Raw genomic sequence first — 13,099 nt, 5'->3', positions numbered from 1 at the left:
AGGGGGAGGGAGAGTAGATATTTAATCCCCATTTTACAGATGAGGAAATAGAGGCCCAGTGAAGTTGGGTGACTTGCCCTAGATCGTATATCTAAGTCACCCCAGCTCCCAAGGCTGGACATCCAGCCCAAGTGTCCCTCAGTTGCCTGGCCAGAGCGTGCTGTACGGGTAAGCATGGACAGACGCTTAGCTGGCAGTTCATAGACCCCCCCTCCTTGGAAAGCAGCATAGTCTAACAGATAGATCAAGGGCCTGAAAGTCAGAAGGACCTGGGTTCTAATCCCCCCTCCTCTACTTGTCTGCTGTGACACCTTGGGCAAGTCACTTCGCTAGACTGTGAGCTCCCCCTGTAGAAGGTGAGCACCCCTTCAAACTATGAGCTCGTTGTGGGTAGGGAATAAGTCTACTGACTCTGATGTATTCTCCCGAGTGCTTAGTACAGTGCTCTGCACACAATAAGTGCTCAATAAATACAATTGATTGATTAACTTCTCTGTGCTTCAGTTACCTCTTCTGTAAAATGGAGATGAAGACTGTGAGCCGCACGCAGGATAGGGACTGTCTCTAACCTGATTAGCTTGTATCTGCCCCAGCACTTAGAATGATGATGATGATGGCATTTATTAAGTGCTTACTATGTGCAAAGCACTGTTCTAAGCGCTGGGGAGGTTACAAGGGGATCAGGTTGTCCCACGTGAGGCTCACAGTCTTAACCCCCATTTTACAGATAAGGTAACTGAGGCACAGAGAAGTTAAGTGACTTGCCCAAAGTCACACAGCTGACAATTGGCAGAGCTGGGATTTGAGCCCATGAACTCTAACTCCAAAGCCCGGGCTCTTTCCAGTGACTCACGCAGTGCTTAGAACTTAGAACAGTACTTAGCACATAGTAAATGATTAACAAATACCGCAATTATAAGTAGTTTCATTATTTTTATGAGGCATCTGGTATCATGGACCCTGCCAACCCCATCCTCCCTTGACTACTCCAGGAGGTAGGTTCGTTGACCACATTGGGTGGGAGATGGCTCAGCAGTCAGTGATCGGCGCGTTAGGTCACACTTCAGTCCAGCCATCACTGGCTCCTTCTGGAATTGTTAGGGTTTTTTTTTTTTTGGTATTTGTTAAGCACTTACTATGTGCCAGGCACTGTACTAAATGCTGGGCTAGTTAGGTTTGGGCACATTCCATGTCCAAAATGGGGCTCACAATCTCAACTCTCATTTTACAGATGAGGTAACTGAGGCACAGAGCAGAGAAGTGACTTGTCCTAGGTCAGACAGCAGAGTCGGAATTAGAACTCAGGCCTTCTGATGGCTAGGCCTGCGGTCCATCCACTAGGCCATGCTGCTTCTCTGCCAGCTGCTTCTTAGTTAATGTCTTAGGGTTAATGTTAATGTCTAAGCAGCAGGTAATAATAATAATAATAATAATAATTTTGGTATTTGTTAAGCGCTTACTATGTGCAAAGCACTGTTCTAAGCGCTGGGGAGGATACAAGGTGATCAGGTTGTCCCATGTGGGACTCACAATCTTAAACCCCATTTTACAGATGAGGGAACTGAGGCCCAGAGAAGTTAAGTGACTTGCCCAGAGTCACACAGCTGACAAGCGGCAGAGCCGGGATTTGAACCCATGACCTCTGACTCCCAAGCCCGTGCTCTTTCCACTGAGCCACGCTGCCAACGATCAGCTCTCCTCAACTAGGAACAGTAGCAAATCCAGGAGGAGGTTCATGATGTGGGATGCTTGAGGTTCCGAAAAAGGTGTGAAGAAATGGAGCAAGCAAACCCTTACTTGCCCTGTCATTCCAATGTGGACAAAGGAATCACACCCAGATGATTTCAGGCTGATTTTTAAAGGGGCATCCTGAGATTCCAGGTCTAGTGTTAGGTGAATCTGTGCACAGAACTCTGGAGAAGTGGGGAAAGACTCCAGTGGAAGGCTTCCTGCCCCCCAGGTACTCACTCTCGCCAAACTGGTCCCGGACGGAACTTTGTAAGGGACGTACTTCCTGTAGATGTGCCCGACTCTTGAGCAGGGAACGTCAAACATACCGCCGCCACACATCCACACCTGAGGGGGAAAGTGAGAAAGCCAACAAGGAATCAGTGAAATCCTCATGGGAAGGCAGCTGGAGGGCAAAGGAAGAAAGCACAGAGGGTCTCTGAAACTCTAAAGTGCATTCAGTCCTTGGCTTAGCCTAAAAATCCTTCAGCATTCTGTAAATGGATGATGGAAGGAGGAAGTCTTGGTTTGATTCCTGCACCCTTGAAAGAGGGGAATAAATGCCAGGTTATTGGGGCCCCATGCCCAGCCTTCAAATACTTTTCATTTAAGACGCTATGAGCACTATATAACTTACGGCCATTGTGTGAATAGGTCCTTTTAGATATGGGAAGACTCTCCCCCTCTAGACTGTAAGCTCTTTGAGGGCAGGGAACGTGTCCACCAACTCTGTTATAGTGTACTCTCCCAAGTGCTTAGTACAGTACTCTGCATACAGGAAATGCTCAATAAATACCACCGATTCATTCGGGACTGATTTCCAGAAGTCATGGGAAATAGGGGTAGGTATAGTGACTGCCTTACTGCCCATTCCCAGACATTTGGAAAATACTGTCTCGCAAAACTCTTCCCATTCCAGTCAATGAATCAGTCGTGTTTATTAAGCACTTAATGTGTGCAGAACATTCATTCACTCAATCATTTATTGAGCACTTACTGTGAGTGGAGCACTTTAAGTCCTTGGGAAAGTACATTCATTCATTCAATCATATTTATTGAGCACTTACTGTGTGCAGAGCACTGTACAATCAGCATGGCTTAGTGAGAAACAGCATGGATTAGTAAAAAGAGCATGGACTAGGGAATCATAGATCATGGGTTCTAGACCTGGCTCTGCCAATTGTCAGCTGTCTGACTTCGGGAAAGTCACTTCACTTCTCTGTGCCTCAGTTACCTCATCTGTGAAATGGGGATTAAGACTGTGAGCCCCACGTGGGACAACCTGGTAACTTTGTATCTACCCCAGTACTCAGAACAGTGCTAGGCACAGAGTAAGTGCTTAACAAGTACCATCATTATTTCATTCATTCAATCGTATTTATTGAGTGCTAACTGTGTGCAGAGCACTGTACTAAGTGCTTATTATTATTACAATGCAACAATAAACAGTGACAGTTCCCTGCCCATAATGAGCTTACAATCTAGAGGACGAGTGTACTAAGTGCTTGGGGGAGAGCATTCATTCATTCATTCATTCAATCATATTTATTGAGCGCTTACTGTGTGCAGCGCTGTACTAAGCGCTTGGGAAGTACAAGTTGGCAACATATAGAGACAGTCCCTACCCAACAGTGGGCTCACAGTCTAGAAGGGTAGGAGAGTACAGTATAAAAGAATGGGTAGACATGTTCCCAGCCCACAATGAGCTTACAGTCTAGAGGGGTGACAGACATTAATATAGATAAAAAAAATTACGAATATGCAGCATGGCTCAGTGGAAAGAACACAGGCTTTGGAGTCAGAGGTCATGGGTTCAAATCCCGGCTTCACCACTTGTCAGCTGTGTGACTTTGGGCAAGTCACTTAACTTCTCTGTGCCTCAGTTCCCTCATCTGTAAAATGGGGATTAAGACTGTGAGCCCCACGTGGGACAACCTGATTACCTTGTATCCCCCCAGTGCTTAGAACAGTGCTTTGCACATAGTAAGCGCTTAACAAATACCATCATTATTACTATTATTATTATAAGTGCTCCTGTTGGAGAGTGTTCAGATCTTGACATGGAAGTGCTTGATTCTACTCCCTCTCTGGGTTTTCACCCTCCTCTGTGATCATTCCCTCTGTACTGCGTCATCTAGGTCCTTGAGTCCTCACTCCCTTCTTATCTTGTCTTATACCAACGAGTCGCTTTCGACCCATAGCAACACCAAGGACACATCTCTCCCAGAACGCCCCGCTCTCCACCTGCAATCGTCCTGGTAGTGGATCCATAGAGTTTTCTTTGTAAAAATCCAGAAGCGGTTTACCATTGATTCCTTCCGTGCAGTAAAAGTGAGTCTCCGCCCTCTACTCTCTCCCATGCCGCTGCTGCCCAGCACGGGTGAGTTTTGACTTGTAGCAGATTGACTTCCACTTGCTAGCCACTGGCCAAGCTAGGAATGGAATGGGCAGGCCTCTGCTCGACTCTCTCTCCCGTAGTCGAGACTGGAAGAGGATTGGAAACTCTACAGATGCGACCCTGAGAGGGGCCTCACTCCCTTAGCACTTAACTTATTCAGTTCCCAACTCTGACAGCACTTCTGTTGCCAACTTGTACTTCCCAAGCGCTTAGTACAGTGCTCTGCACACAGTAAGCACTCAAATACGATTGATTGATTGATTCTGGGTAGAACTTTTTACATGATTGCTTCCCCTCCCTGTCATTTATTTTAATCTCTCTCTCTCCCTAGCAGATTGTAGGCTCTTTGAAGGCCAAGATCATGAACTTACTCTACTGTGCTCTTCCATTTATTTTTTTTTATTTAGATTAATGTCTGTCTTCCTGTCTAGAGTGCAAATTCACTGTTGGTAGAGAGGGTGTCTATCAACTCTTTTGTAGTGTACTCTTTCAATAGCTTAGTACAGTGCTTCGCATACTGTAAGTGCTCAATATACCATCAATTGATTGATCCCAACTGATTGGATGGTGCTCCGAACAGAGTAGGAGCTCAGTAAATATTATTAGTTGACTGACTGAGTGACTGATTCATTGTTCCCAAATCAAATAGCCCTGGGCAGATCCAGGAATATTAGCCAAGGATCTCAATGGCCAGAAGGTCACCCTATCATGTGTTCAGAGGGACTAAAATGGGAATACTGGACCCTATACAATACTAAAAATGGAAGAAAGATGGTATATTGGGTTACCATCATCTTAATAATAATAATAATGATAGCATTTTTGAGCACTTGCTATGTGCTAGACATCGTAGTAAGTGCATTATAAGCAGATGTCACAATTCCTGCTTCACATAGGGTTCATATTTAAGACACTTGACAATAATTTCCCACCCAGCTCAATTCCATAGATGACAAACCTTCATCTAACCACTGCATCAGAGATTATAAAGAACAAGAATCACAAATTGCAATTATTCGGGTCTTGAAGCTTAATCAATCTATAGCATTATTTGAGTGCTAACTATGTGAGGAGCACTGGACCAAGCTCTTGGGTGAGTACAATGCAAAAGATTTAGGAGACATGTTGTCTGCCCTCAAGGAGCTTAGTTGGGAGGTAGAGACAGATGTATTAAAATGAATTATGGATATATAAGTAAATGTTATAAGGCTGAGGGTGGGGTGAATATCAAGTGCTTTAAAGGGACAAATTCAAGTACATAGGTGACACAGATGGGAGAGGGCGTAAGGAAAATGAGAAATTAGAAGGGGAAGGCCTATTGGAAGGGATGTGCTTTTTAGTAAAGCTTTGAAGGTGTGGAAGGTGGTGATTAGGGGAAGAAGCGTGGCTCATTGGAAAGAGCATGGGCTTTGGAGTCAGAGGTCATGGGTTCAAATCCTGACTCCACCAATTGTCACCTGTGTGACTTTGGGCAAGTCACTTCACTTCTCTGTGCCTCAGTTACCTCATCTGTAAAATGGGGATTAAGACTGTGAGCCCCCGTGGGACAACCTGATCACCTTTTAACCTCCCCAGTGCTTAGAACAGTGCTTTGCACATAGTAAGCGCTTAATAAATGCCATTATTATCATTATTATTATCTGTCATATATGAAAGAGGAGGGAGTTCTGGGCCAGAGGGAGAACGCGGGCAAGGGGTCAATGGTGAGATATATGAGATTGAGGTACAGTGAGTAAATTGGGGTTAGGAGAGCAAAGGGTTTGGGCTGGTTTATTGTAGGAAATCAGTGAGGTAAAGCTGATTGAGTGCTTTAAAGGTAAATGGTAAAGAGTAATAATAATAATGATTTTGGTATTTGTTAAGTACTTACTAGGTGCAAAGCACTGTTCTAAGCGCTGGGGAGGATACAAGATGATCAGGTTGTCCCATGTGGGGCTCACAATCTTAATCCCCATTTTACAGATGAGGTCACTGAGGCATAGAGAAGTTAAGTGATTTGCCCAAATCAATCAATCAATCAATCGTATTTATTGAGCGCTTACTATGTGCAGAGCACTGTACTAAGCGCTTAGGAAGTACAAATTGGCATCACACATCCCAAAGTCACACAGCAGAGAAGTGGCGGAGCTGGGATTTGAACCCATGACCTCTGACCCCCAAGCTTGCGCTTTTTCCACTCACTCATGCTACTTCTCGATAATAATAATAATTATAGCATTTGTTAAGCACTTACTATGTTCCAGGCACTGTTCTAAGCACTTGGGTAGAAGTGTGGCTCAGTGGAAAGAGCATGGGCTTTGGAGTCAGAGGTCATGCGTTCAAATCCCTGCTCTGCCAATTGTCAGCTGTGTGAATTTGGGCAAGTCACTTAACTTCTCTGGGCCTCAGTTACCTCATCTGTAAAATGGGGATTAAGACTGTGAGCCCCCTGTGGGACAACCTGATCACCTTGTAACCTCCCCATTCATTCATTCAATCGTATTTATTGAGCGCTTACTGTGTGCAGAGCCCTGTACTAAGCACTTGGGAAGTACAAGTTGGCAACATATAGATGGCCCCTACCCAACAGTGGGCTCACAGTCTCCCCAGCGCTTAGAACAGTGCTTTGCACATAGTAAGCGCTTAATAAATGACATTATTATTGTTATTATACAAGATAATCGGGTTGGACGCAGTCCCTGTCCCACCTAGGATGCCCAGTCTTAATCCCCATTTTACAGATCAGGGAACTGAGACCCAGAGAAGTTAAGCAAATTGCCCAAGGTCACGCAGCAGACAAGTGGCGGAGGCAGGATAAGAACCCATGACCTTCTGACTCCTAAGCCCATGCTCTATCCACTAAGCCATGCTGCTTCTCAGTTTGTTGGCAGTCATGAGCCAGTGTTAACAATCAATCAATCAATCATTCAATTCCATTTATTGAGTACTTACTGTGTGCAAAGTACTTTACTAAGCACTTGGGAGAGTACAATATAACAATCAATCATATTTATTGAGCACGTACTGTTTGTATTAAGCACGTGGGAGAGATTTTAGACCTGTGGGATTCTTTCAATGTCTTTGAAACATTATCATTATCGTCTTTTCTTTCGGATGATGTCATAATCAGTGGTGGAGAGGATACTTTCTCATAAGAGGATACTTTCTGATGAGGTATAATTATCACTAATGTGAGAGTGTATTCTAGCTTGTAAATGTATCTATGCAATCCCATTTTCTGATGTAAATTTAGACCATTCACATATCCTACCTGCTGTTGCACAGGTTAACTTTAAAACTTGTACGCGACAGAGTTTAAGTTTCTCAAAATCTTTCCCTTCTGTATTTTCTGTTGATTTGAAGGGAGAGCTAATCTCAGGGTTGTAATACTTTAAAATAGTGGCCTTGGAGAAATGTTAGCTTTCCAGACAATGAGCTTACCCTCTGATATCATGTGTATGGACTGGCCTGCTGTTTTTCAGGAGAAAGAACTGGGAATATTTTACAAAGTGGAGTTCTAAACCAGTGAATAACTGAATGCTTATTTCAACGTAGGCAGTAGACCCGAATGCAAATATCCAGAATCCTAAGCAAAATCAAATCAAACTAAACTTTTGGAACACAAAATGAGCTTGGTAGGATATTTGTTGTCGGAATGATAGTAGCTGAAAAATATTATAAAATTTAGATGTACAATATAATGCTGAATATGTAAGTCGGAGGTCACAACTCTTATAAATTACTCTGGGAAACATTCACATCCAAAGCTGTTTCTTAAGGTGAGTCTGAGGCATGAGAAATACCTATTGGTAATACCACAAATTTTGTGACAGACCAAAAAAAGGAAACTGGGGGATAATAATGATAATAATAATAATAGTGATGATGATGATGATAATAATAATAGTGGTATTTGTTAAGCATTTAGTGCATTGCCAGGAACTGTACTGAGCGCTGGGGTGGATACAAGCATATGGGTTGGACACGGACGCTGTTCAATTTAGGGCCCACAGTCTTAATCCCTATTTTCCAAATGAGGGAACTGAGGCCCTGAGAATGATAATAATAATAATAATAATAATAATAATAATAATAATGATGGTATTTGTTAAGTGCTTACTATGTGTGAAGCACTGTTCTAAGCACTGGGGGGATACAAGGTGATTAGGTTATCCCACGTGGGGCTCACAGTCTTAATCTCCATTTCACAGATGAGGTAACTGAGGCACAGAGAAGTTAAGTGACTTGCTCAAAGTCACACAGTAGACAAGTGGCAGAGCTGGGATTAGAACCCATGACCTCTGACTCCCAAGCCCATACTCTTTCCACTAAGCCACGCTGCTTGTGACTTGCCCAAGGTCACACAGTAGATGAGTGGCGGAGCCGGGATTAGAACGCAGGCCCTCTGACTCGAAGGCCCGGGCTTTCTGCACTAGGCCACGCTGTTCTGACCAATATCTTGGAGATCTGGGTGATCTCTGAGACAGTTAAATGCAGATTTCAACTGAACTGTGGGGTTTCAAGATCTAGGTAGAAGCAATGAACATTTAATATTCGGCCTCCAAAGACATAATCCGTACAGCTGAAACAAGATGAAAGGAGAAGCAGGATGGACCAGTGGAAAGAGCATGGGCTTGGGAATCAGTGTTTTAATCCCAGGTAATAATAATAATAATAATAATTATTATTATTATAATGGTATTTGTTAAGCGCTTACTTTGTGCAAAGCACTGTTCTAAGAGCTGGGGGGGATACAAGGTGATCAGGTTGTCCCGCGTGGGGCTCACAGTCATCATCCCCATTTTAGGATGAGGTGACTGAGGCTCCGAGAAATGAAGTGACTTGCCCAAGGTCACACAGCAGACATGTGGCGGAGCCGGGATTTGAACCCACGATCTCTGACTCCAAAGCCCGGGCTCTTTCCACTGAGCCACGCTGCTTCTCTCAGATCTGCCACTTACCTGCTGAGTGACCTTGAGCAAGGCTTTGGACTTCTCTGTGGCTCAGTTTTCTCATCTTTAAAATGGTGATTCGATAACTGTTCTCCCTCCTATCCTGAGTGGGAACCCCAAGTGAGACCAGAGCTGTTTCCAACCCGATTAAACTGTATCTTTCCCAGCACTTATTTGGTAAAATGCCCATAGTAAGTGCTTAATAAGTGTCACAACTCTTAGTATTATTATGAATTTAGAAATGTTCTACAAGCTTTTCATCTTAACTTGAAATGTCTTTCCACTGCCCCATTAGGCTCACTGTGGACAGGGAACACTTGCTTTTGCATTTTTATGCACTTTATACAGGGGGTTGAACCCAGTGGATTCTCAATAAATTCTTTTACCACCACTTCTGATTTCTTCCGAATCCAGACTTTGTTGTATAGAGCAAGAGTGAGAGGATTTTGAGGATGTTGGAAGAAAGGAACTATCGAAATGCAGAGATGTGAGTTGGTGTCTTTTTTCTTCAAAGGAAAGAAACCTTTGTGATCCAGAAATAAAACTTCGGAAAAAAAAAACAGAACCCAGGGCAGAACAAAGCAAATAATTTCAAGAATCGGTCAAACCTGCTTTCCCAAATTCATTTGTGTGTGACACCCAACTCTATGTGGGTGTAAGGCAGCAGTCCCTGAGATTAAGTAATGAAATGTGGCCACATATGTGGCCAAAAGCAGTGTGGCCTAGTTGATAAAGCACAAGCCTGAGAGTCAGAAGACCTGGGTTCTAATCCCGGCCCCACCCCTTGTCTGCTATGTGACCTAGAGGAAGTCACTTAAACTCATTATTGGCAGAGAACGTTCTGCTAATTCTGTTGTATTGTGCTCTCCCAAGAGCTCAGTACAGTCCTCTGCACATAGTGAGCACTCACCTGTCTACATGTTTTGTTTTGTTGTCTGTCTCCCCCTTCTAGACTGTGAGCCCATTGTTAATAATAACAATAATAATGACGATGGTATTTCTTAAGCGCTTACTATATGCAAAGCACTGTTCTAAGCACTGGGGGGATACAAGGTGATCAGGTTGTCCCATGTGGGGCTCACAGTCTTAATTCCCATTTTACAGATGAGGGAACTGAGGCCCAGAGAAGTGAAGTGACTTGCCCCAAAGTCACACAGCTGACAATTGGCAGAGCAGGGATTTGAACCTCTGACCTCTGACTCCAAAGCCCGGGCTCTTTCCACTGAGCCACGCTGCTTGTTAGGTAGGGACCATCTCTATACGTTGCCAACTTGTACTTCCCAAGCGCTTAGTACAGTGCTCTGCACACAGTAAGTGCTCAATAAATACGATTGAATGAATTGAATGAATAAGATTGATCGATTTTCCGTGTCTCAGTTCTTTTACTTGCAAAATGGGGATTCGATACCTGTTCGACTGTGAGCCCCGTGTGGGACCTAATTATTCATTCATTCATTCATTCGTTCGTATTTATTGAGCACTTACTGTGTGCAGAGCACTGTACTAAGTGCTTGGGATGTACAAGTCGGCAACATATAGAGACGGTGCCTACCCAAATTATCTTGGGTCCCCCCCAACATGTAGTACAGTTTTTGACACGTAGTAAGCAAAAACAGATCCTCAATATTTTAATGGCATTTTCAGACACTTGTCTAAGCACTGGGGTAGGTACAAGTTAATTAGGTCAAAAACTGTCCCTGTCCTGCGTAGGGCTCACAGTCTAAGTAGGAGGGACAACAGGTATTTAATCCCCATTTTACAATTGAGGAAACCGAGGCACAGAGAAGTAAAGTGACTTGCCCACGGTCACACAGCAAGCAATTGGCAGAGCTGGAATTAGGATGCAGATCCTCTCACTTCGTGCTCTTTCCAGTAGGCCATGGTGCTTCTCATTAATTAATTAATTAATAATGGCACTTGTTAAGTGCTTACTATGTACAAAGCACTGTTCTAAGCGCTGGGGGGGATACAAGGTGATCAGGTTGTCCCACGTGGGGTTCACAGTCTTAATTCCCCGTTTTACAAATAAGGTAACTGAGGCTCAGAGAAGTTAAATGACTTGCCCAAGGTCACATAGCAGACATGTGGCGGAGCTGGGATTCAAACCCATGACCTCTGACTCCAAAGCCCGTGCCCTTTCCACTGAGCCACACTGCTTCTCTAATTCTAGAGAATTATTATAGAATTGCAGAATAATTAATTCTATAATTCTATTTATTCTGAGCGTTTTGACACCTGTCTATTTCATTTTGTTGTCTGTCTCCCCCTTTTAGACCGTGAGCCCACTGTTGGGTAGGGACCGTCTCTATGTGTTGCCGACTTATACTTCCCAAGCACTTAGTACAGTGCTCTGCACACAGTAAGCACTCAATAAATACAATTGAATGAATTATTACCAATTATTATTGTTATTATTGCTATTATCACTGCAGAGCAATAAAAAGAATAGGATGAAATGAAAGAGAATTTGGAAAAGTCTGGGGAGTGCCTGGAGTCAGTAACAAATGGAACAAGAATCACATTGCCTGTTAGGCTTATATCTGATAGCCAAAATGCTTAACTTAACAATGCTGTGCGGCATCACACAGCCTTTACTAGGTAATTGAAATGAATCTCCAGTGAGCTCGCAGGACATTTAGCAGCTGTTGCTGTTTATCTTTGTGCTTCTGAATGATTTCAGTCGCATTTTTGTATTTTGTCTGAAAGAGCAACTGCAGACATTGTCTTAAAAGGAGTATTTTTAGGCCACCTGCGCTAAACGCTATGGAAATAAAGAACATCGGAGGAACCAACCCAAATCTTTGGCATTGGATGCTGCAGATCTCCAGCAAATCCTAAAAAGAATTTTATCACAGACTAGGTATGAAAATGCTGTCCTGATTTGAGATCTTTTCTGGTCTCAGAAGAAAGTTTGACTCAATGAAGCTAATTTGCCTGCTGCATAACGGCAAGGAGGAGGCATCTAATGAAAGTGCTTTATACAACAGCTTGGGCAGAGCGAACTTTTAATGAGCAGGCTTTTTTGAAGTTGAATGCACCAATTTTTCAAGCAAAAACTTCTATTGCAAGCTTCACAGGCTCATTGAATTAGAGCTGACGAAAAGAAGCCTGATGGGGAATTTAGAACCAGTGAGAAAATTCCTGTCAGGAAAAAAACAATTCCTGGGTAAAATGTCTGTCACTCTAGGAAGTGAATGAACTCGTCCAGGCCACTGAGGCAGGCCTGCATATTTGTTAAAGAATTCCTGCTCCACAATTCTACCTGACTCAGTTTTTCAGTCAGTCAACTGTATTGATTGAGTACTTACTGTGCTCAGAGCATTATACTAAGCGCTTGGGAGAGGATAAAACAACAATAAACAGAAACATTCCCTGTCCGCCAAGGTGCAGGTCGATGGGTTGCTGTGGCACCAGAGCAAGCACTTGGTACAGTGCTTTGCACACAGTCAGCGCTCAATAAATACGATTGCATGGCTGAATAGAGGAGAGGCTGTGAAGATTAGGGCAGGGATGGATAGCAGAAAAGCAGCGTGGCTCATCTGTAAAATGGAGATGAAGACTGTGAGCCCCATGTGGGACAACCTGATCACCTTGTCTCCCCTCCCAGCACTTAGAACAGTGCTTTGCACATAGTAAGTGCTTAACAAATGTCATTATTATTATTATAGCAGTCAGGAGGGAGGAAGAGAGGGGCGCATTTGGGTTCACTCCCTTTATTTCTTCCTTCCCTCATCCGCCCAGCACGTACGTAAGGTTTTTTATGGGCAGGGAATGTGTCTGCTAATTCTGTTGTATTGTACTCTCTCAAGCGCTTAGTACAGTGTTCTGAACACAGTAAGTACCCCATAAATACCACTGGTTGATTGATTGGGTGATAAATGGAACATTTCCGCTGTTCTTTCTTTTAGATCCTGCTTCTCCTGAGACACCATTCTGATTTTTTAGGGAAGAGAGGTATGAGAGAACTCTACCCAGCTTCCCAGAAGCCATGATAGTAGCTGGTAGGGATGTAGAAATGGGAAAGTTTGGCTGGAAAGTGGAA

The 13,099-nt window shown here is 43.6% G+C and overlaps 1 protein-coding gene and 1 non-coding gene across 3 annotated transcripts in view; both read right to left on the bottom strand.

Annotated features, from left to right (window-relative positions):
* The window catches only part of GALNTL6 (polypeptide N-acetylgalactosaminyltransferase like 6), a 775,084-nt gene that overhangs the window by 39,942 nt on the left and 722,043 nt on the right, over positions 1–13,099 (bottom strand). The window contains exon 9 of one of the 2 annotated variants that reach the window (XM_038755166.1): positions 1,969–2,076. The exons of the other annotated variant lie outside the window; for it this stretch is intronic. Within the exon in view, the coding sequence (XP_038611094.1) occupies positions 1,969–2,076 (108 nt within the window). The remainder of the gene's footprint in view (positions 1–1,968; positions 2,077–13,099) is intronic. 2 annotated transcript variants of the gene reach the window in all.
* LOC119935938 lies at positions 4,119–4,256 on the bottom strand. Its single transcript, XR_005453535.1, has one exon. It is a non-coding gene; the product is annotated as a small nucleolar RNA SNORA7 (small nucleolar RNA).

This window comes from Tachyglossus aculeatus, chromosome 12, assembly GCF_015852505.1.
Source record: "Tachyglossus aculeatus isolate mTacAcu1 chromosome 12, mTacAcu1.pri, whole genome shotgun sequence".
Lineage (NCBI taxonomy): Eukaryota > Metazoa > Chordata > Mammalia > Monotremata > Tachyglossidae > Tachyglossus > Tachyglossus aculeatus.
This window is presented reverse-complemented; position numbering and strand designations above follow the sequence as displayed.